The sequence below is a fragment of the Molossus molossus genome, unplaced genomic scaffold, assembly GCF_014108415.1.
Source record: "Molossus molossus isolate mMolMol1 unplaced genomic scaffold, mMolMol1.p scaffold_m16_p_1, whole genome shotgun sequence".
NCBI lineage: Eukaryota > Metazoa > Chordata > Mammalia > Chiroptera > Molossidae > Molossus > Molossus molossus.
The window spans coordinates 252,168,001-252,191,008 of record NW_023425344.1 but is presented as its reverse complement, the minus strand read 5'-3'; the positions used below and the strand labels follow the sequence as shown (position 1 = coordinate 252,191,008).

The 23,008-nt window shown below is 63.7% G+C and overlaps 2 protein-coding genes across 3 annotated transcripts; both read right to left on the bottom strand.

The window, feature by feature from the left end:
- Nucleotides 1-4,448: 4,448 nt before the first annotated feature.
- TEDC1 (tubulin epsilon and delta complex 1) lies at nucleotides 4,449-11,561 on the bottom strand. 2 transcript variants are annotated; one of them, XM_036276767.1, is made up of 8 exons: nucleotides 11,430-11,561; nucleotides 11,255-11,333; nucleotides 10,715-10,917; nucleotides 10,242-10,397; nucleotides 9,077-9,175; nucleotides 6,730-6,816; nucleotides 6,160-6,327; nucleotides 4,449-5,265 (listed from the first exon to the last, which is right to left on the bottom strand). In XM_036276767.1, the coding sequence occupies exons 1-8, from the start codon at nucleotides 11,559-11,561 to the stop codon at nucleotides 4,942-4,944; spliced, it is 1,248 nt and encodes a 415-aa protein (XP_036132660.1). In that variant the 3' UTR covers nucleotides 4,449-4,941. The 2 variants fall into 2 exon arrangements, with proteins under 2 accessions (XP_036132660.1, XP_036132669.1); XM_036276776.1 differs by lacking the exon at nucleotides 9,077-9,175.
- Nucleotides 11,562-14,814: 3,253 nt separating this feature from the next.
- On the bottom strand, nucleotides 14,815-16,313 carry CRIP1 (cysteine rich protein 1). The gene is made up of 5 exons (XM_036263465.1): nucleotides 16,207-16,313; nucleotides 15,321-15,415; nucleotides 15,191-15,248; nucleotides 15,051-15,097; nucleotides 14,815-14,945 (listed from the first exon to the last, which is right to left on the bottom strand). Exons 1-4 carry the CDS (start codon nucleotides 16,244-16,246, stop codon nucleotides 15,057-15,059), a joined length of 234 nt encoding a protein of 77 aa, XP_036119358.1. The 5' UTR covers nucleotides 16,247-16,313; the 3' UTR covers nucleotides 14,815-14,945; nucleotides 15,051-15,056.
- Nucleotides 16,314-23,008: the final 6,695 nt, after the last annotated feature.

Sequence of the window (23,008 nt, the reverse complement as noted above, 5' to 3'; positions counted from 1 at the left end):
GGAGCTTCCCAGCGACTCTCCCCGCAGAACACTCCTTCGGCACCTGTTATCTAACCAGCGCGGCCACAGCAGAGGAACCCGCAGGTGCCACCGGACCGAGTGACACAGCATCGCTTCTGTGATATTCCTGCCCCAGGAAACGCGGCCGAGGGACATCCTGTGAAGTGGTCACGAAAGTCGAGGAAAGACTAATGATCACTCCGGATGGAGAGAGACTGGGGGTGGGGGGTACTGGGTGTGCACACAGGTGGGAGCTGGACTGTGGACCCTGAGCCCATCCTCAGCACAGTGGGGGCTTGGAGGGGTCTGTGGGTCAGACGGGGACATCATATCGGTGGTAAGTTCCTGATTGTAGGCAGCAGCAGAACTGAGGCTCCAGAGGAAAAGTCCTGTTACTTGGGGACTCCTGGGGGTGAGGGCCAGGCATTCCTGCAGTTCACCCTCAGAGGGCACAGAGGATACCTGTGCACACCTGTGTCAGACGCCTGCTGGGTGTGTGTCGCTGGGGTCTGTCATGAGTGGTGGGGGGGGGCTGCAATGTGAATGTCGACCCAGGAGGCTGGGAGCTGTGGGAACTTCTGCAGGTTTCTCTGCAATAACTTTTTAGCGAACATTTTTTAAAAATCAATAAACACAATTCTTTACATGAACAGATTAAAGGGAAAACATGATTACAGGGATCGATGCAGAAAGGGCATTAATGGAGCTCCGTAGCCCTTCATGACTTATCAAGAAGAGAGAACTCAGTGGGGGGAGGGGCCTTCTCAGTCTGATAGAAGCAGTCTTAGTAAGAGGAAGTGGAGGCGCCCCGACAGGTGGGCGGATGCCAGCGCCCGTGGACCTGGCCCGTGCTGGTCTGAGAAGAGATCAGCCAGGGGGCCTGTGTGTGCATGTGTCCCTAGGTGGTGCTGGGGACTGGCTTCCTGTCCTGAGAAGAACCGACTCCCACATAACACCCCTACGGAGGCGGCCCCCGGGGTAGACCAGATGGTAAAGGACATGCAGACTATGACCTGGAGAGGGAGCATGTCCTAAAGAACAGTTCTCTCTCTCTCTCTCTCTCTCTCTCTCACACACACACACACACACACGAACCCGATTAAAACAGAATTGAAATTTCTGCCCAACAAGGGAAACCACCAGCACATGTTGCACCAGATGACAAATGCAGGAGATCTTTACAAAGTGCAAAACCACCGAGAGATCGTATCTTGAATTCTCGGAGTTCCCGCAGAGCAGTTTTTAGAAGACGTTGGTCTCCGGAGACACCCGATCACAGGATGTGCCTGGCGGTGGAGGGGAGCCCACAGCACAGCGCACGGCCGCGCGCTCAGACGCGCAGGCGCGGGAACGCGGGGGCGGTGGGGCTGGGAGCTGGCCCAGCGTGGACGGCCGGCCATCCGCCTGCTCCCATGGGGACATCCAAGCCCTGTGCCCAGGGGCCCACGAGAGCAGAGGCCTCAGCGGTGGCCAAGAGTTGGGGCAGCATGGGAGCCGTCTGTGGGAAATGGATGGATGCACGCCACAGACTTGGGACATGGTCCGCCGGACAGAGCAGCATCGTCTGCCTCACGGCTTCGTGCGCAGCTTTAAAACAGCGCTACGTGGGAAGACGCGGTGGGAAACAAACATTTGGTTCCTTAGGGCCGAAGTTCCCAAACTGTGTGCCAGGGCACCCCAGGGTGCCCTAGGGGCTTCTCAGACACTACAAGGCATTTTGGGTTTTTGAGGGAAACAGCAGTACTGAACTTGCTAGGTGCCTGGTGAAGAATCCCATCCCATGGCGAGTGGTTTCCATGCTGGGTTGCACCAAAGAGCCGCTGTGAGGGGACGCACGTACCAGGCAAAAAGGGACCAGGATCCGGTGGCCCAGGCAGTGGGTCCAAGCTCACTAAGGTTGGAAAAGGTGTGCAAAGCCTGGGAGTCACACGTTCTATTAATTTTTATTTTATTTTCTTTATTGATTTTTTTAGAGAAACATCAATGAGAGAACATCGACTGGCCCCCTCCTGCATGACCCCCACTGGGGATTGGGCCCACAACCCAGGCATGTGTCCTGACCAGGAATCCAACTGGCAACCTCTTGGTGCACGGGTCAACGCTCAGCCACTGAACCACACCGGCCAGGTTCACAAATTCTATAAATAACTGTAGCTACTTAAGAATTAAGGGGTTTGTTTTTTTTCAATTTATGTGTTATTGTTGCTTTATTTCTGAACTGCTACTAAGTCGTTAGGACCTACATACTTCAGTTGTCTGGCCCTAGTAGGCAGAGCTGAGGCCTTTCTTTTGGCCAAGGAGAGCCACGAGACAGCCGAGCGGTCACAGCCCCGTGAACAAGTCAGGAGCCCTGAGCCAGGCCATGTGGCCACGGAGACCCAGGCCCCAAGAAGTGAAGGGCAACGGGCGCGCACTGGCCACTGGGCCCCCTCCCCACCGTGCCAGGGTGTCTGGGGCCCCACAGCTGTCTCCATCATATCCACATCTGGCTCCTGACCCAGACATCTATAAACCAAGCTGAAGAGAAGCACGTGCACCCGTGTCCACAGCAACATCAGCCACCACGAAGACGTGGACACACCCCGCGTCCACGACAAAGAATGGAGAGAGAACTGTGGCCCGTCCACCAGGGGTGCCATTCAGCCTTAACAAGGACGGCCATGCTGACAGCTGCTACAGCACAGATGGACCTTGAGGATATCATGATCAGTGACAGACCGTACAGAAGGCCAAGCATTGTGTGACCCTCCTCACCCAGGACCCTGGGGGAGTGGGATCCAGGAGACGGAGGCGCAGGTGTCGGAGGTTCTGGGATGATGGGGTCTCCACCAGAGGCCCAGGCAGCTGCACAAGGCACCCAAGTGCTCCCCGAGGCCCTGCCACCCTCGGGCTCTAACACCATCTCGCACCCTAGCCGGCCCCTGGCTGCCCCTGGTTGCAGAAGGCAACATTTTGACAGTTATCTGACTTCCTGCTTCCTCTTCTCCTGCTGCCCGCCCTGGGTTTCACTCATGGCCACATTGTTTTCACGACTGACGGGTCTGTGCTCTCCCCACCAACTCTCAGTGCGGCAAATACTCTCCCACTCGGGCTGCCCTGCACTTTCTTTGTGATCTTGAGAGGGGAGTCTCCTAGTTTCTCTGGCCTTAGGAAGCCACTCCCAGCAGGCCGGTGTCCTCCCTCCTGCAGGGTCCTCGTGCAGTCCTGCCCATGCTGGCCCGGGGGGCCGGGCAGGGTGTCGGCCTGTGAACAGGCATGTCACATGCAGCTGCCTGGGGCTGGGGGTGATGTGGTCACATGGGCCCTCGGAATGGGAAGGCACAGAGTCAGAAATGGCAGCCTGTGGGGGGACCAAGGACCTGCCACCTGCCCACACCTGTCAGCGTGGCAGGATTGCTCAGACGCCAGGCCTCGGAGCAGCGGTGCGCTCGGCATGGGGGCCTCCCGAGCCCGCTCCCCGTCACTGCAGGGCTGAGATGAGCCTGCGCTGTGGGGTCACTTCCCCCGCCTCTCGGCCGTCCTCCCGGACTTCCCGGTCAGCAGTGGTCACCCAGAGACACGTGGGCTGACCAGCAGCGGACTGACTGCAGGTCCGCTTGGGAAGTGACAGCTCCATAACCAAGCCTTTCATTTGGGTTCCTAACAATCAAGGTTGAGCGACGGCAGAGGTTTCCAGGATGAGGAGGGTCTGAGGGTGAGGATGGTTTGGGGCACTGCAGGGGGGCGGCTGCGGCACTCCACCAGTGACCGCACACATTCAGAGGGTGCAGGTGGAGACTCAGGTCCCATGTGCCCAGGGCCACAGCAGGAAATGCCAAGAGCTGAGGAGCTGCGGTGGTGGTGCTGAGGGGGTCAGAGGGAGTTCAGGCCAGGAAGGTGGGTGCAGGCCCAAGGGCTGTCTGGGAGCTGGCCTCAGGACAAGGTCAGGGATGCACTCCTGAAAGGGAGGAGCCGCTGGCCCCCACTGGTCAGGCCCAGGGACAGGCTGAGGAGCTGGCTCCGGAGTGAGCTGTTGATCCAGCACATCCCACACCCCCCCCTAGCCCCACCCCCATAGGAGAAGCTGTGAGACTGGAAGGGGGCGGGGCAGGAGACCAGAGCTAGGAGTGGTCTGTCCAAGGGGGCGGGCAGCAAGCCGCAGGAGGCAACCCACCAGAGGGCCCCTTCGCCTGCCCAGGAGCAGGACGGAATTCGGAATTCGGGAGTCCACTGCCCTGGGAAGAGGGGCCCTGGTGAGGGGACAGGGCCGAGGCTGCCTGTGCCTCCTGGGGGAGCAGGGGGAGCTGCTCCAGCAGCGGGGGCACATCCCCTGCACACAGATGGCTCTTTGTCAGGGACAAGCCCCGCTCGCCGAGCAGCCTCAGGGACAAAGTCCCCTCTGTCCTCAGTAGCCCCCCTCACCCTGCACACCGCCCCCACCCCAAGCTCCCATGCGCCCCATGCACACCAGGCACAGGCATGGCCCTGGTGGCACAATGACAGCCAGAATGAGGGACAGCCAGGGAGCTTGGTCCAGGGCATTGGCTGCCCCAGGGCCCTGGCACCACCCTGTGCTACAGGCCACACCTGTCCCTCCAACTACTGGGCTCCTCTGGCCTGGCCCAGCCTTGGCCACCACTGCCCAGGGGCCCCTTCCCACTCCTGTCCCCAAAGAGACTGGAAAGGGTGGCAGAGGGACAGCCAGCAGCCTGGCCCCGCAGGGGAGTCTCCGCCTTCACTTCTGAGCCCTCTCTCAACCCCAGGGCCCACACTGGCCATGTCCTGACCTCCTGAGAGGGGACACCCATGCGGCTCCCACTACCGTCGGCTGAGGGACTGAGCTCTGTCCAGAGCGGGACGGCCCAGGGCCCAGAGACTGGCACACTGCTTCTACGTCGACCCTATGGCCACCCCGCGTGGAATCTGCCCACCTAAGGCCGGGACAGGCCACAACAGGTGCCCTCAGCGTCTGGGAGGTGGGATCCAGATGAGGCCAGGCAGGGCTCCTGCCAGCCTGGCCAGCTGCTGCCGGCATTGTGCCTGTAGCTGGTGCAGTGTCTCCTCCAGGCAGGCCTCCCGGCTCTTCAGTGCCCCAATCACCTCAGCAGCCCGCAGGCCGGGGCCCCCCGGCACCCCAGCCTCAGTCCGCACGAGCCGGTGGGGCCCATGAGGCTGGACCAGGCCCCCGCTTTGCTCCCAGGCCTGCCGCAGAGCCGCCAGCTCCCGACCCACGGCCTCCTGTGCGGCCCGCTGTGCTGCGTTCCACTCTGGCCCCAGGTCTCCAACCTGCAACGGGAGAAGCTGGTGACCCGAGAGCCGAAAGCAGCTACGTGCCACCCAGGACACTGGCTTCAGGTCCCCTCGCACTCACTGGGCCCTGACACGGGCCCCCGGCGGCCCCACTGCCCCTACCAGCGCCTGAGAGGGACTTCCAACCCAGATCCCACGGCTCCCAGCTCGAAGACCTGGCCTTCCAGGCTCTGATCACCCCCAGCGAGCCCCGGAACCCTGAGCAGCAGCAGTGGGTGCCCAGGGACAGGGCAACAGCCTCGCACCCCCACAGCCGTGCAGGACCCGAGTCCTCAGGACCACCGCTGCACGCCACCTCGATCGACAGAGGGGTCTGGGGCAAGGTTGTCAGCTCCCAGCGGGCAAGTCCCTTGGGGCCCATTTACAGCCCAGAGCTGACCCCCGGGATACCCATCCTCAACCCCAGCTGGATCCGGGAGGGGGGGACGCTGACTGAGGGCACAGCCTGCTGAGACCACCTGTGGCCGGTGGGGCGGTGGAGGGGATGAGAAAACCCCGACCCTGACCCTCAGGGGTTCCCATCAAGAAACACCAAAAGCCCTGAGCCGGGACAACGCGTCTCATTCCTGGTACAAGCTGTCACTGCAGGAGCAGGAGAGACCTGAAGAGCAGCCAGAGGCGGCCGCCTGCAGGCCCCTGGAGACCCATGCACTTCAGGGGCAGCCTCTCCCTGCCCAGCAGGTCGAACAGGCCACTCCACCTCCTCCCGGGAGCTGGCCGGGACCAGAGGCTCCGAGTGGCTGGGACGGGGCCTCCCCATGCACCCTTCTTCTCCACTGCAGTCTGACCCACGAGCACACCACCTCACCCAAATTAATCTCTGTGAACCCCACCCGCGTCTGCAGACGCCGGCACGCGCTCTGCCCTCACCCTGGCCGCCCAGGCCGCCCGCCGGGCTTCCCCCGCCGCCCGAAGCTCCTCATGCAGGGCCTGCAGCTCCCGGGCGACCAACTCCAACTCAGCAGCCCCGCACCCCCGGAGACTGGGCAGAAATGCAGGCTGCGAGGCCTCCGGGGGGCAGGCGTCCAGGACCGTGTCCTGCAGAGAGAGACCCGAGTGAGGGCAGCACAGGCCTCCTCCACGCCACACCCAGCCTAGCTCCCAGCCAGGGTGACAGAGGCCCAGGCCACAGAGCAAGCTGGACAGCTCCTATCCCCGGGCTGGGCCTGGAGGCAGTGGGCACAAAGGCCAGTCTGCAAACCCCTGAGAAATCGGGGCCTCCCCAGGAACTGGAGGGAGGGTGAGGGGACCACTCAACATTTGGAAGGAGCCCCCAAGACAGTGCCACAGGCCCAGGTGCAATGCTGGCTTCGAGCTGGGCTGACATGTCCCTCCAAGCCCCCAGCACTGCCCCAGGGCTGCTGTGGTCCAGGCCAGGGAAGGGAGAGAGCAGGTGGGGAAGGGAAGGTGGGGGAGAGGAGGCGGGGGAGGGGTCCTGACCATCCACTGCCAGAAGACCAGCTCCCGGCGATGCCACTCCAGGGCCGCCTCCAGGCGGGTGTTCTCGCTCTGCAGCCTCCGCAGCAGCTGAGTGCAAACCAGAACCAGGCCAGGTTACAACTCCATAAGCTCCCGGACCCCAGCGCTGAAACCCCACCCACCCGCACCCACCCCTTTCTCTGGCCCCTGTGTTCAGTCACCTGGGCCCAGCCTTCTTCCTGCATTGAAGGGCAGCCCCACCTCCACGTGCAACCAAGCCTGTGCTCCCCAGCACCAACTTTGTGCCCCTTGGGGTCAGTGGTCAGTCCAGGGGTCCTGTGACTTGGGACCTCCAACCCACACCCCTCGCTGATTGAGGGCTGCACCCTGGAGGCTGCCGGGCTCCGGGGGAGGAGAATCCCAAGCCAGGACAGAGGCTGTGTGGTGCCCCCACGCAACCCTCAGCCCACCATAGCCCCACAGTACCCACAACTAGTGCCCACCGACCCTGCGCCCCAAGGGCCTGCACCTGTGGACACCGCAGGAGCACACCTGCGCCCAGGGGGCCGTAGCCGACTAACAGACTGCATGCACTCCGCACTCCAGACCCTGCCTCAGCCTTGGGAAGCTTGGCTAGGAGCCCCACCCGCAGACTGGCCAATGGACAGTCCACCTGAGGGCCCACCATAAGCTGGGAAGGGGCAGTTCAGCCCCCATCCCTACTGGGAACAACCCAGGCTGGGTGCTCGCTGTGGCTCCTCCCTGAACACACAGCTGGCACCAGCCACACCAGCCATGGGCTCGGCTCCTTCCGGAAGACAGAGGTGCTGGGACATCCGGGAATCCAAGCACGTTCTGGGGCCAGGACAACTGTCCAGAACACTGCAGCCGCCCTGCCAGGCCACCATTCACGGAGGGTCAGTACACACGCCCTGCGCGACCCCACCTATGACCCAGGGTGTCCTCTGGCCAGGGAAGACCCTGCTCTGTACCCCAACCCCATCCTGCCTCTGGCCCAAGAGACAACCTAGATGCTAGCCAGGCAGCCAGGGGCCTGCTGTAGCTGGAACCTGGTCCGGGGGCCGGAGGGGGTGACTGAATAGCAGACCAAGGGCCCAGCCATGGCCAGTGCAGACGGTGGCGGGCCTGCAGTGAGAACCAGCCTGGGGAGCATGTACCCTGGGGGGACTGAGACAGGCAGACATGCGGCCCAGTCACACCGCAGGTACATGCACAGGTACACACGCATACACACATGCACGCACACATGCCACTGGCCAATGAGAAGGGCAGTTAATGCCTTTTCCAAGGACAGTCCCACAGGCCACAAGAAAGGGCAGCAGGCAGAAAGGAGAGGGAGGCAACAAGCCCCTTCACCCTTGGGCTGGGCTGGGCTGGGGCCCAAAGGTGTGAGGGAAGGTTGGAGTTCAGTCAGGGACACGCCCAGCATCCGTTACTCAAACAGCAAACACAGCTCATTCCGAAGCCTCTGGAACCCATCCCAGGAGTGCAGGCCCCATGGCAGGCAGTCAGGCTCACACCAGCTCCCCACTCAGAGATGATATCAGGGGCCACCCATGGCTCTGTCCACCTGGCCACTGTCTGCAGCCCGAGGCACCAACAGGCACAGCCTCCGGGAGGAGGGAGCCTCTGCCACCCACCCCCACCCACCACCGCGGAGGCCCGGGCCGGGGCAGCACCAGGCTGGAGCTGGTACAGCCTATGCTCTGCTCCAACCTGGGGACCAGGGGCAGCAAGCCAGGACCTCAGAGTCACCCTTAAAAGAGGACAGAGCAAAACACACCTCAGGGTGCCTAGAGGCTGCTTCAGCACCTCCAGAGCCCAGCACAGCCCTTCCCAGGTGGGACCCAGAGAGGCATCGAACAGGGACGCAGGCTCAGCAGGCACCAAGGGCCAGGTAAGCATCCCCACCTGGGCACCCTGGCCCTATGAAGGAAGGCAGACCCGCCTGAGCACGCGGCTTGGGAGCTGGGACCTGCTGGGCCAGGAAGCAGGGGTCACACCAGCACTTCCAGGGATAAGCCAGCCCTGGGCCTGTCAGAGTGTGGGGCATGCTGGCAGGTATCCCCATCACCAGGGAACAGCTGCATGAGCTCGAGGCGCCAACACCATCAGCTGGGGCACTGCGGTAGCCTGCCTTCATTCCAGCACCCTCCTCGGGCCCAGGCCTTGCCCGCCACCTGAGTGCAGAGCAGCCTGTCTGCATTCCTGCAGCGCTGGCTGGTCTACGGGGCCGGTGATGGCTGAGGACGTGCCTGTCCCCCACACCAGTGGATGGTGAAGCTGGCACCCAGGAACAGCTCAAAGCCCTGGCCCTCCCCCAGATCCCTCCCACACCAGCCCTCACCTGCTGGCCACCCTCTGGATCCCTGAGCAGCTCCGTTTCGGCAACAGACAGGTGGCCAAGGCTGCGGTCACTGTGGCAGCCGCGAGTGTACAAGTGGATCTGAAACAGGCAGCACAGAGCCAGGCTGAGCAGAGACTGTAGTGCCGCCTTACAGATGAGGGGACAGGCTCAGAGAGGGCACACCTGGGCAAGTGAGTCCAGGGCAGGGCAGTCCTCAACCCGCTGGGACCAGCCCAGAGCTTGCCAGAGGCCCCTGCAGAAGGAGGGACGTGGGCAGTTCCCCCAATGGCCTCCTAATCCCACCCAGCTCTGGGGGTACAGAAGGGCACCTCTGCTTCCTTCCCCCCTCAGCTCACCCAGTGCCAGAACTGTGTGGTGAAACAGCCTGTGGACAGGCTCCGTGTCCAGTGGGGCTGATGGTGGGACACCAAGAGACCTGTCTAGGCCTGGAGGGCAGGGAGGGCTCCCACCCGGGTGAGGCCTGAAGGTGGCCTGCAGGCTAACAGGTGGCTGTGGCCCCAGCAGGAGTGGCTGGAGCCGAGGCCAGGCAAAAGGGAGTGAGCGGTCCCAGGGAAAGCCAGCTGCGGAGAAGGGCCTCTGCCAGGGGCGGAGATGCAGGCCAGAGAGGGTCCCGGCACCAAGGAACCCCGCACTGGAGGGAGCCCAAGGACACCTGCCCAGCCACCTCTCAGCCTAACCTTGCACTGGCCCGGTGGTGGGGGGACACCTGTGCCTACTAGCGGAGCCCTATCAGACTTCAGGAACATGCAGGAGCTGCCCACTGTCCACCTGCCCACACCCAGGGTGTGGTGAGAGGAGGAGGTGCCCAGGCAATGACTCCCCCAGGGCCTGGAACCCATTCCATTGTTCAGTGACACAGAATGAGGCCTCTGGTGACCTCTGGGGACAGAAAGGCCAAGCCCACAGGCTCCCTGCCCCAGCGAAGTCCAGCTCTACTTGCCCTGGATGCCCTCCTGGACCACCTGGAGCCTTGGGCTCAGGCTCCGTGCCACCCCAGGGCAGTGGCCAACCAGCCAGCCCCCAGCCAAGCCTGAGAGGCCCATGTCCAGCCAAAGGCCAAGACCCCAGCCCACACAGGGCCTCACAGGGCAGGCCACAGCCAGGGAGAGGCGCCCTGACAGCCTGGAGTTCGGAGGGTAACTACCTTGCCCAGGAGGGCACACTGCTCCTGCTGACTGGCCATCAGGTTTCGCCACCGGAACCGCAGCTTTCCCATCAGCCACTGCAGGTGTCGCACGTCCACAGGGCAGTCTATTTCCACCTGTGGTCCAGGCAGGCCAGGGCTGGCCAGGGCCTCACACTGGGGAGGGAGCAAGGGTCAGGCTCTGCCCCCACCCGCCGAGGCTCCAGAAGGGGAAAGAGATAGGGGCCCCCTGAGAGTGAGCTGTGGGGTCCCGGGATGCCAGGGGAAGAGTCAGGGCCAGAGCAGGGGTGCAGGGAGAGGCGGGAGCCTATGGGACCAGGACGAGGAGGCCGTGGGGATCCAGCCTCCATGCCCTCACTCAGGCAGCTAGGATGACAACACCGACCCCCACAGGGCTGTCTTTGCGAGTCGGGCAGGCCGCACCCAAGGTCTCGGCCACAGGTGGGCCCGGTTCATCCTCACCCCACACCCACCTCACAAACAGGCATCTCATCGCCCAGCCGCACGCGGGTCTGGGCCAGCAGACGCTCGAGCAGGGGCTCGCGGGCCAGGAGCCAGGAAAGAGCCAAGAGCAGCTCACGGCTGCCCCCGGAGCCGTCCTCGGGGAGCTGAGCCAGCCCCCGCCGTGGGTAGCCCTGGGAGAGCAGCGCGCACTTCACCCAGCGGGCTTGGGCCTCTGCGGAAGAGACGGCCAGCTCAGGGGACCGCCCACTGGACAAGACACCACTCAGACCCTAGGGGACCCATGACTCCCAAACAGAGGCCCTGGGGGGGTTGGGGCTTCACTAGGAGAGAGAGGAGGCGGGGATGGGGCTTATTGGGTGGTAGGGACCAGGGCCTATGAGGCGGAGCATACTGGGGAATAAGGGTCTGGTGGGCGGGGCTTGCCTGGGTGGGCGGGGCCAGAGCCTACTGGGAGTGAAAGGTACCGCGAAAGCGGGTCCTGCTGGGGCGGGGCTTACATCAGTGGGCGTGGTCGGGCCCAGGGGGCGGGGTTGAAGGGCGGTGCTTACCCGGGGCGAGCGAGGCCGAGGCGCGGTCAGTCTGCAGCGGCGAGAGCACGCGGAAGAGCAGCTGCCAGAGCGCGGGGGCCTGCGGGTACAAGAGGGAGGCGGTCAGCGGGCCCGGCTGCCTCCCAGCGTCCGCCTGGGGCCCCACGGGGCCTGGCCGCCTGCCCGCGGTCCTCACCGCCTCCGGACGGTCGAACTTGGCGCGGCGGAAGGTCTCGGGACTGGGCCCGGCGGGCAGCGCCCGACTCAGCGCGGCGATGGCCTCGGGCAGGGCCCCAGCCGCGGCCGCCCGGCGCCGCCGCCGCCCCATGCCTCCGGCACAGCCCTCGAACGATCGCGCTCCACCGCCCGCGGCCCCGCGTCCAACCCCTGCGCCGGGGCCGCCTCCGCTGCTCCCGCGCCAGTCCCGCGCGGACGGGCCACGCCCTCGGCCCCGGCCCAATGAGCGGGGCCTCCGGCGTGTGAGTCCCGCTGTGCAGCCACTTCCGGCCTAGCGGGGGCCAATCGGCGTTGACAGCTCCCGGGGTCCGCTCTGTACAGCCCAGTTGCGGCGACACCCACCGATCCGCGCCTTACCCCCTTGCACCAAACGGTAGCGCGGCCGCCACCGGAGGGTCTGCGGCGGCGCTCGGGGAGCCCCTGCGGCCAGGAGGGTCGCGCAACTGGGCGCCACCGACCCGCGGGCGACCCTCCGCCTCCGTGACGCCCTCTCCGTCCTGACCGCCAGATGGCGCTCGGACCCCGCAACGCGGACCAGGACTGGGACGCGGGGGCCACTGCCGGGTCACTGGGGACGCCCCCCTCTCGGTCCCGACATCTCAGCCCCTCCTCACACGAGCGGGTCCTCCGCCGGGAAGGCCGGCGACCATCCCCACCCACACCTACATGTACAGACTTCCCGACCCGGTCCATCCGCTGTCTGGCCAGCCCCCCCAGCCTCCCTGTCCTGCACCCTCAGCCTCTCCCTCCCACCACCGAAGGCAGTCTTGGAAGGAACACTTGGAAGGCGTTACAGAGGCGCTTTCGGAATTAGACATACGTTACCCTACAATACCAAACCTGGAACTTACGAGAACTGTGCTCACATACATGGAAGTGCACAGTAGCTTTGCTCAGGACACCCCAAAACAAAACAACCCCAGGCTGCCGGCTGTGTTGTAAGTCCATCCAGTGGGGCAGTGGTCAGCAGCAGCCACGCACCACGGTTACGTGCCGCTGCCTGGGTGCAGATCAGACAGAGAAGCAGCTTATCTGTACACTGTATTATGAGATGTCCATAAATGCAAATGTGCAGGTAGCCATGGCCTGGAAAGAGCCCAGGACTGGGCACAAGGGAACTGCTGTAGCGGCAGATGTCTGTGAACTGGTTACAAGTCATTGAATGTGCACAGGTGAAGTGTATGGTATGTAAATTCTACCACAAAGCTGTAAAGAAAACAAAGTGTGGGAGAGGGAGAGGAATAGAGAGAGGGAAAAAGGAAGTCAGTCTTTTTTTTAATTTTTATCCTCACCCGAGGACATTTTTCCATTTTTTGTTCAGATAGATTGGGAGGGGGAGAGAGAGAGAGAGAAACATCGACGTGAAAGGGACACATCGAGTGGCTGCCACCCACACGACCCAACCAGGGCCAGGGCCAAACTGCAACCGAGGTACATGCCCTTAGCGGGAACCAAACCCGGTCTCTCCGGACCGCAGGCGGACACTCTAACCGCTGAGCCAAACCAGCCAGGGCAGCAGTCTTGACCCCAGCCCTCCCCAGCCCCAGCCAAGCCCACAAGTGGGATCATACATGAATCCATCTTCCTCCCAGTTCTCACTTTTGCTCACCTGCCTCTCTGCCAGGCACAACCAGCGCCTCACCCATGTGTCCCCCATAACTGACCTCCTCCTTCCCCAGCCTCCCCCTCAGGGGCCTGAGTCCCCTGTCCTTGCACACCCATCTACCTCGAATAGCCATTTCTTGTGTCCATGCCCTCCCCTGAGTCACAATGGCCACCCCTACCGGCATGCCCCATTCACCAGCACAGGGGCACTGCTACCTGCTCCCCCTGGCCCCCCCATCAGTCCCCTTTGTTCCGCGCTGCCAGTCCCAGCAGCTCAGGGTAGGCTTTCCTGTGCACCTGCTGCCCACTGTGCCCCCTGGCCCAAGCCCACCACTGTCCATTGGCCTCAGCTTAACATCTCTGCCCCCCCTTCCTGCACACACCCATCTGTATGAGGCTCTCCAGCTCCCACCTCGTGGAATTCAGTGACTCACTCAATCTTTTGTTTTTTCAATCCTCAGCCAAGGACATGTTTTTATTGATTTTTAGAGAGAGAGAAACATTGATGTTAGAAACATCTATCAGTTGCCCCGGCCGGGGGGAGGGGGGATTGAACCCACAACCAAAGTATGTGCCCTGATGAAGAATCGAACCCAAAATCTTTTGATGTACAGGATGATGCCCCAAACAACCGAGCCACCAGGCCGGGACAAATCACGCAGGCTCTCTCACACCCATCACTACATGCTGCCCTTCAGCCCCCACCTCCCCCCAAAGCCTGGCCAGGCCAGGCCTGCAGAACCCCCCAAAGCCTTGGGGCAGGGCCGAGGCCACATGCCAAGCTGAGATTACCTCTCAGCTCTTTAGGTCAGCAGAGACTTGGGAGGGCTGGCGTCTGCCACAGTGTGTGTGGCCAGTGGGGGACATGGGGAAGGCTGAGTGTGGCCAAGTCTGCAGCTGCTGCCTGGAATTTCCAGAAAGCCCCCACCATCTCTGCACAGCCAGTCCTCACATGCCCCATTTGGGCAGCTGGCCACTGGTAGTGCCCGGGCACAAAGTGGGGACAAATGAGGGGTGGTGGTGTCCGGTTGGTGCCCCTGCTGAGCACAGCTGGCTGGTTCAGTGAGTTGGGGTGAGGATGGGAACAAGGTTGGGGTGGCAAGAAGTGGGGAGGGCAAGCAAGGACTTCCCCCAACTCCCCCAAAGCTCAAAAACAGAACCAGGCCCTGGCTGGTTTGGCTCAGCGGTTAGAGCGTCAGCCTGCCGTCCAGAGAGACCCGGGTTCAGTTCCCGCTAAGGGCACGTACCTCGGTTGCAGTTTGTCCCCGGTCCTGGATGGGTCGTGCGGGTGGCAATCACGTTGATGTTTCTCTCTCTCTCTCTCTCTCTCTCTCTCTCTCTCTCTCTCTCTCCCTCCCTCCCTCCCACTCTATCTGAACAAAAAATGGAAAAATGTCCTCGGGTGAGGATAAAAAAAAAAACAGAACCAGAATGAGCTCTGTTGATTCACCCTGCGGCTGGCCCTCCCACTCCAGGCCTCGTGGCCTGGTGTTCCCGCTGACCTGCTGGCTGACCAGTCAGCCCTCCCCTAGCCCAATGGGGCTGGGCACCTTTGGGCTTGAGAGCTTCAGAGCTGAGCCTCCAAGGGGCCGTCCAGGGTGGCAAAGCCACTTCTGTGCAGAGAGGGCTGCAGCCTGTGGTGGGCCCCCTACAGAGCCCTCAAGACATAGGGTCCAACATCAGGATCCCCACTGCAGCTCCCCTCGACCACCCCCCAACAACAGGCACACACAGGCAGGTCTTCCCAGTGTTGGGTTTATTGAGGGCATAGGGTCTACAGGGGAGCCCCAGGTGCCTGGAGTTAAGGCTGGGCATTAGCCTGGAGAAGCAGTGGTCCAGCGGGCGAACTCAGGAAGGGTGTCTCCACAGCCTGCAGACAGACGGGGACAGAGGTAAGTGCAGGCCTCACTCAGGACTGGGGCAGAGCCATCCTGAAGGCCAGCTGGGCGGGGTGGGGGGCAGGATGGGGGTGCACCTGGGTCTACTTGAAAGTATGACTCTCAGCTCCACCTCGTCCAAAGCCTACAGAGAAAACAGTGTGCAAGTTAGGGGTGGCCAGGGGCTGTGGGGAGCTGGGTCAGCTTGAGGGGCTGGGTCAGGCCATGGGGAGCATACCTTTAGGCCCGAACATGGCGGCGTAGCAGGGGTGGTTGCAATAGGGCTTGCCTTCGTGCTGCAGAGAGAGGGGTCATGAGGGGCTGTACCCTGCACCCTGCCCCTGCTGCCGCCCCCAGGCCCCACCTACCTCGGCATGGCCCCCTGAGGTCAGTGTCTTCCCACACTTCTCACACTTCAGGCATGGCCGGTGCCAGTCCTTCCCCAGGGATGTCACCCGTTCCGCTGCAAAAGTACAAAGTCTCCCATGAGACACTTCTCTGGGGAGGCGGGTTACAGCCACCTACTCACCTTCAGCCACCTTGGCCCAGGCCCTTGCCCACCCATGCCTGGGGGCCCACCCAAAAGTCTCAGATGGCCTTTGTACCTCCAGGCCCCTGGGTCAATCCAGCCAAATAAATGGGAGGAGGCGCTAGCCCTGGGCTGAGGGCTGGGGTGAGGGTCAAGAGGGCCTGGCTGCCGGTTAATCCCTCAGACCCTGCACCAGTCACGGGGTGGGGACTGCAGGGCACCCTCTCCCTGCCTGGGCGAGGGGACTTCCCACTTCCTTTGGCACCTCGGGTGAGTAGAACCCGGGGCGCCGGTCAGAAAGGCGGAGCCCGGAACCAGAGCGCGCCTAGGATAGCGCCCCGGGCTCCGTTTCCGCGTCTGTTTTTACTTAGCACTGGGAGGGGCGGCCGGAGCCCCGCGTTCCTTCCTGCCTCTGGGGGTTCCCGCCCAGGGCGCGCCCAGGAGGAGGCAGAAGAGACCGGGACCCAGAGGCGGGGAGACCCAGACACGGGGAGACCCAGAGGCAGGGAGGCGGAGGGTCACCCCACACAGGGGTCCCGACCCGCACACCCATGCTGCCGCGGGCAGGGCTGACGTGTCCGCTCCCGGGGCGGTTTCTCAGGGTCCCCAGGCGCCCCCACCCCCTGCGCGGCCCCGGCCAGGTCGCCCCGGGCCACGCTTCCGCACGAACGGCCCGGCGCACCGCGGCTCGACCGGAGATGTGCCGGGTGGCGGGGCGCGCTTACCGAAGTACACCTCCTTGTTGCACTTGGGGCACTTGGGCATGGCGGCGCCGGGTCTGGTGCGGACGGCCGGGTGGGAGCAGATGGGAGCGCTGGACTGGGTGGGCCCCGGCGGGTGCGCGCCTTTCAGGGAACCTGGGACCCCGCCTCTTAGAGTCCCGCCCCCGCGCCCCGCCCCCACCCCACCCCCATTCTGGGACTTGACCCTGGGACCTCGGCTCCAGATCAGGAAGCCGAGAAAGGTCATCCAGGGTCTACCCCCGCCTCCGGGCAGGCCCTAGGCCTAGCCGCCCACTGGCAGAGGCTGTTGTGCGCAGAAGACCCCTGGGGACCCACTGAAGGGCCGGGCTGCTCAGGGGTTACAGCCCCACCCTCGCCCAGGGCTGTGGAGTCGCTCGGTCCAGGATCTGTTCCCTGGGATCTCCAGGAGCAGAAGGCTCACCCCACCCCTAACCCTTGCCCCCAGCACCTGCTGGAACTCCAAGGAGACAGGCTGGACTGGGGAAGGGGAGGGCTCACCTCTATAATGCAAATTTCGTGCGACAACACCCCACACACTTCGACCTGGTCCTCACCCAGGCAGAGGGTTAGAAGCACCTGCCTGGGGAGTCTCAGCCTGGTGTCCGCCCAAGAATTCCCCTCAGGCCTTCGCCACACTGGCGGCCAGCCCCACCCCCAGGGACATCCCTGCCTCTGTGAGCCCCCCAAACCCTACATCTCTGGGAAATCCATCGGACCGCAGTGGGAACGTCCCCGGGGAAATGCAGAAGAAGGAACTCAAGACGGCTCCCCTCCTCCATTTGCGGAGACAGCACGGCTGGGGGCGGGGCTCTGAGGAATGATGGGGTGCCTCTCCACCTCTATCTCCAAAGGTGGGTGTGGGGGTGGGAGGGCGTCCTTATCTCTGAAGGCTGGTCCTTATCTGGAGGCAAGTGTGTGGTCCAAGTTCTGTAGTTCGCTGACCCGGACAGCAGCTGGCCGGAACCTCCCCGTGCAAGGCAGAGACCTTGGGACCCACCCACCCTGGGAATGGGGTGGGTCCAGGGGGCTGACCCTGTGCTGCTGGTTCCCAGCCATCCTTCCGCTGCCAAGGGGAGGGTGCAGGCAGGAGACAGCGGGGACCCCCTGCCCCCCCTACCCCCACACAAATCCCTGCCTTGAAGGAACAGCCTGGTCTAACCTTCCTCCTTCCTGGTCACTGCCCCTCCCTCTCTGTGCTGAGAGAAGGGGCTGTCCCATCTCTGCTCCCAAGAGCCCCCTGCCACACCCAGTTTCTTGGCTTCATAGCACCTACACGTCCAGCCCTCTCTCCCTGCTGCCCCCAGCTTTTCTTCCCCTCTGTTCAGGGTTCCTCCCTTCAGCCACCACCATTACCAGCGTCCTTGTCTCCCCTCAACACACCCATCCCAAAAAATACATCATCTCTGGGCCAGTCCAGGCCCTGTCCCCAAGGAGGTACTGGACACCATCCTCCCAAAGAGCTCAGGGGCTCCTGGCCTCCCCACATGGATGCTCAGACCTGGCAGCACCCAGGGACCGCTACCTCACCCTCCCACCCCGAGCCCTGCAGAGGGGTATAGTGGGACCCCACAGTGCCTCCATCTCAACCCCTCACGGACCCAGGAGGCCAGCTGTGGTGAGGGGGGAAGTTCCCAGGGTTCGATGGTGATGGACACCACACCCCAGAGTCTTCTGCCAGTGGGGGTGCCACACTGCTCCCCACACCTCTCTGGTGACTCCCTTCTCCCTGAGACCCCCTCTCTGAGGCCCCAATTCTGCCCTCACTGGGGCTCTGCCAGCCCAGGGTCCTGGAGCCCTCAGGGGCTGGCTGCCCACTGCCCTCAGGAGTGGCACGTACGTCCTGCTCCCTTCACATGTGGGCTGCTGCCCTCCCTGTGGGCGCTGGACTTTCTGGATGAAGGCCCCCAGCCTGACCACCCCCCAAGTCCTCACTGCCCGTGGTGTCTCCCTGGCCTTCGCCTGAAGCACCTGCCAGAGCAGGAGGGTGGGGCCGACTTCCCCCATCTCCCGCTCCATGGTCTGGGGGAGCACGGGAGAGGGGAAGGAGGAGGGCAGTGACACTGGGGGGCAGGGCAGGGGGGGTGTCTGCCCCAGGGCCACACAGGGCTGCACAGGCCACCCACAGCTCCCAGAAGGCTGCCCCTCCTGCGTGTGCTGGGCAGAGGCCTCGGGCGCCAAGGTGGGGCCGCCCAGAGAGGGCAGCAAGAGACTGGGTGCTGGGACTTGCACGCCTGTGTGTCTCAGTGCCTGTGGGCGGAACTGTGTGGGGGCAGCCATGGGGCATCTCTGGGGATGTGTACCAGGCTCCTCTCGGAGCACTTGGCCTCCCGAGAGTTTCCATCCAGCCCACACCAGAGCCCAGGGCAAGCAGGGCGATGAGCCAGCACCGGTCCGCCCTCCACCCGCCCTCCCTACACTGCGACTCCAACCTCGCCCTGTGGGAGAGCCCCCCTTTGAAAACCCGGGTGATGAGTCCTTCATTGCCTTCCCTGCTGTTATTGTTCGTTGCCATGGTCATGGGGGGGGGTGCCAGTGGGGGCCAAGGGCCATGGGCCTCACCCTCTGGTTGGTACATAGTACGGTTTTTCCAGACACTGGATTCTCTCTCTCTCTCTCTCTCTCTCTCTCACACACACACACACACACACACACACACACACACAAACTCTCCCAAAGCTTTAGCTGTAGATTGGTGTGCCTCTCCAACTCCCCTGAGGCCCCCACCCATCCCGCCAGCCCATGGGGTGGAGACCCCATATAAGCTGTAACTCCCCAGCTCCTGGGGGCTGTGGGTGGACAGCTCCTACCTCCCCCTCAGACTTTAGGTCCAGGTGCCTGGTCTGAGGCGTGGCCCCCACAGCATCCCTAGACCTGAGCCCCACCAGGTGCAAGGTCCCCTGCTTCCATCAGCCAACCTGGCCTGGGACAGGCTGTGGGGAAGGGGTACTAACCTGGCTCAGGGTGCACCTGACTCAGGACCACCGGGCCAGTTCAGGGCCTTGTCAGGCCCTCCACCCCTGACCTCACTCTTTTGGGGTACTGTTGGTACTTGTTGCACGAACAAATGGAAGACACACTGAACCCCCCCATATATCCCTAGGTGCAGCCCCTAACCCTGCCCCCCAGTGCTGCCTCAGGGCCTTGTCTGCAGAGTGAAGAACAGAGTGGCCAGGACACAAAGCACCCCAGTTGCTTGCCCCAGGCTGCTTCTGTGCCCAGAACGCCCTGCCCTGCACCAGGACAGCATGAGGGCACCCGGGGCCCTGAGACCTGGGGGAGGCCATCGCAGGGTCCTGGGCGCAGAGCCAGGTCACCCCCCTCTGCTCACCCTCACATCCTCACACTCCACTGAGCAAAACCCCAGCGAGGATGCAGATGGGAACCAGACAGGACCCTGCCCCACAGAATTCTGGGGAGGCCCACATGCATCATGGCTGTGGAAGGGCCCGGCCCCACTGACCTCTGAGGAATCCATGACAAGGGCCACCCGCCCCCACCAGGAAAGTTCTGCTCCCTGGGGCTCCCTCTGTAGACTGTGGCACGTGCTCTGGCCTCTCCCCTGAAGCCACACCCAGTGCCCCGCCCTGGCCTCCTGGTCTGTGGGCAGGTGTAAGACTGTCCCCTTTTGGGGCTGCAGGCTGGCTAGTCCTCTCCTGGGCAGTCCACCTGTGCTCCAGGACAACTGCTGAGCCTGGAGACCAGAGCAGTTCCCCCAGGCTCCAGCCCTGCCTGCCCTTCCCCCAGGCCTGGCTGAGCAAGGGACACACAGACATTCCCAGGGCCTATTTTCAGCAGCTTGTCTCCCGGGAACCCCTGTCTGCCCCGAGGTCTGGTCCCAGCAGTGTGGGCCTGCTGGGTCCAATGGCCCCTCCTGGCCCTGAGGCTTGGGGGAAGGGACAGACTATGCCCCTTCCCAATAAGGTTATGCTCAGGGGCCACCCAGGCCTCACCCTGGCCCAAGTGGGAGGAAGACTCCTGCCCTCCTCTCCAGAGTGCATGGCATGCAGAGGGGTGGGGGCACTCCAACCTTGAGGTTCCTCAGCCAGCCAGCCTGGGGTCCACAGTCTAGCCAGATGGAGTGCCTCTGCCCTCCCCCCTTCTCGAAGCTGAGCATGGTTCCAGGAATCTCTGCATCCTGGAGCCAAAGCCCATGCAAAACCGCCCCGAATTCCATCCTCACCAGTCCAGCTGCTGGGCCTGTTCATGGGCCCTGAGCCCACCCCCCACTGCCAGCCCCAAAGCCAGGCCGGTCATGGGAAAATGTGCTGCCCAGTACCTGGGCCCTAGAATCCCACCAGTCCTACCCTGACCTCAGCCACAGGGTCACTGGCACTCAGCCCCGGGCCACAGCCCATGGGCAGTGAGCTGGTACTCGGTCCCAGGGTCAGGAGGTAGTCACGCCGGCCCCCACCAGTCCTAAACAATTTCTGGGAGGCTGGTCTGAGCTGGGTGGGGTGCGCGGAGAGCCTCCAGCAGGGGAGGGGTTGCCCAGAGAATTGGGGGCGTCAGGGAATGGGGGGCAGTGGGGCACCAGCAGGCCCCGCCGGCCTGTCAAAGGTGGGGGGCAGCAGGGCCTTAGAGGGCCTGGCTAGGAGTCATGAGAAGTCTGGACGAGTAGGAGGTGGGGGCAGTTGGGGATGAGGATGGTGAAGGCAGCTTGGGTGTTGTGCGAAGCCCTGGAGTTCTGGGGGTACAGCGACATGGCCAGATGGTATTTCAGGGCCACCTCACTGGTTGGGAAAGGGTCTGAATGGTGTGGGTGGAGGCTAGACCGGGCAGGGAGGCACACCCGGGACGCAGACGCCCATTCCCCCTTCCCTGCGTTTTGCGGATGCGTCCGGGGCTGCGGCCGCCTGAGGAAGCACCTGGCTTGGGGGGGGGGGGGCGGGTAGGGGGGAGGCTTCCTGGAGCTAGTGCCACCGAGGGAGTCCCAGCAGCTCAAGGGGCTCCACGGCCCCCACCCACGCGCTCGAAGACGCCGCGCGGAGACCGACAGTAGCGGCACCGCCCCGGTTTCCATAACAATCCTTTGGAAACAAACACAGCCGCGCGTCACCCTCCGCCCGCAGGAAATGGGGCGCGCCCTCCCCAGCCAGACGGTGGGGGCGGGGGTTGCTAGGCGTCCAGGAAGAGCCGGGCCCATCCTCGGTGGAGGCGACCACTGCATCCCTCACCCACGCCGGGCTGGGCGGGGCCTTCCACTCAAATAGACCCCGCCTTCCCCCGGGTTTGGGGCCGGGCGCGTAGGGCACCAATTCTCCTGGAGGCTAGTTTCCACTGGAGGCTCCCGAGGGAGGGGCTCAGGCCGTGCCCTCCGCAGCCCCCATCCCCCCAGAGGACAGGAATTTCCCATCCAACACCGGGAGCGCGCCCCCGGGGCAGCAGTGGGAGCGCTCTGGGCAGTCCGAGTTCTCCCAGAGCGACTCGCCAACTGGGGAGACGGCCTGGCGGGGGAGGTTGGGACGAAGAGGGGAGCGGTCCCAGCCCCTCTGAGCACACGTCGGTACCCCTAACCGCCCAGTACTCTGCCTGGATGTGGGAGTGGGGGCCCTGGGATACCTGCTCAGGCGTACCCCCACGCACGCTGGCCCGCCCTTCACATTCTGGCCGCACTCCCGGCGCCGGCCAGGTGGGAGGAGACGCTGTGCACCAGGCTGGGACTGACCAGGAGGGCGGCCTGGCATTACTGGACACCGGAGCCGCTTGCTCCACTCCCCTGGGACACGGATGGCTGCTTGTCAGACAAAAGGCCCGGCATCAGGTTCAGCTGTGCCTAAGCCAACGGACTAGAGGGTAGGCGGGGGAGGGGCCTGTGTCAAGGGCTGGGGTGCAGGGCACCTGAAGACCGGCCATCTGTGGCTCAGAGGTGACCAGGCCCAGATGCCCAGGGCTCCGGAGAGGGTGAGGCATCTGGGGGCCCGGTGCTGGGGACCGGACAGGGCCAAGGCGGGCCTGGGTTCGGGAGGTCTGCGCGGTTTCTGCCAGGGGCGCCGAGTGGAAGAGAAGGCACGCCCTCTGGCGGGACGTCCGCGAGCGGCAGATAAAGGGAGGGCGGGCCGCGAAGAGGGGCTTCCTAGGAGCTCTCAAGGGGTCCAGGTTGAAAGGGCAAAGCCTAGACCGCCTGGGGAGGTCTCAAACCACTCCACCATCACTGCAACCGCAGACCCAGGGACGCTGGTTGGGCAGGAGCGCCCCGACAGTGGGGCACTCAAGCTCCCGCCCACCTTCTGTCCTTGGGCCACAATCCATGCTGAGGCAGGCTGACCGCCATGGCCACCACGTTGCTAGCCCTGCAGACAAAAGCCACGGCAGAGCCCGGGCAGTCTTGGTCTGACCACAGCCCTCCCCATCCCAACCCTTTGGACTTCCAGGCTCAGTCCTGAAGGCCAACCTCAAGTCATCCACCCTGCAGAGGACCCCTCCTCTGGTCACCTCTCTCCTCTCCCTCCACGTGGCCTGTCCTCTGCTGCTTCTGCTTCATCAAGGCTGACCCGTCCCGCACCTCTGGGCCTCTGATGGACCCAGGTATCTCCTGGCTCTAGTGCCCAAGTGCTGGCATTTACAGGGGCCCAGGCTCAGCGCCATTGGCTCCAGAGGGAGGTGACCTCTGGGTAACATAGGCTCCTCTCTCCTTCTGGACCCCACCCCCAGGTGTCTCCCACCCTCCCACTTCCACCTACTTGGCTCCTCTCTCAGCTGCCCAATGACTTCGTGTTGGCACCACAGCCCAAAACAGAGCCTCCCTCCCGCCACCCTCAACCTTGAGAAAAGGACCTGCCCCCAC

What these genes read in the sequence shown, in the direction of transcription:
- TEDC1 (XM_036276767.1), bottom strand. Translation starts at nt 11,561, where the DNA reads ATGGGGCGGCGGCGGCGCCGGGCGGCCGCGGCTGGGGCCCTGCCCGAG. An exon ending in ATGAGATGCCTGTTTGTGAG is followed by an intron (nt 10,398 to 10,714) that starts GTGGGTGTGGGG and finishes CTCCCTCCCCAG; the next exon opens with TGTGAGGCCCTGGCCAGCCC. An exon ending in ATCCAGAGGGTGGCCAGCAG is followed by an intron (nt 6,817 to 9,076) that starts GTGAGGGCTGGT and finishes GTTTGCACTCAG; the next exon opens with CTGCTGCGGAGGCTGCAGAG.
- CRIP1 (XM_036263465.1), bottom strand. Translation starts at nt 16,246, where the DNA reads ATGCCCAAGTGCCCCAAGTGCAACAAGGAGGTGTACTTCG. An exon ending in CAACAAGGAGGTGTACTTCG is followed by an intron (nt 15,416 to 16,206) that starts GTAAGCGCGCCC and finishes GTACTTTTGCAG; the next exon opens with CGGAACGGGTGACATCCCTG. An exon ending in CGCCATGTTCGGGCCTAAAG is followed by an intron (nt 15,098 to 15,190) that starts GTATGCTCCCCA and finishes TTTTCTCTGTAG; the next exon opens with GCTTTGGACGAGGTGGAGCT.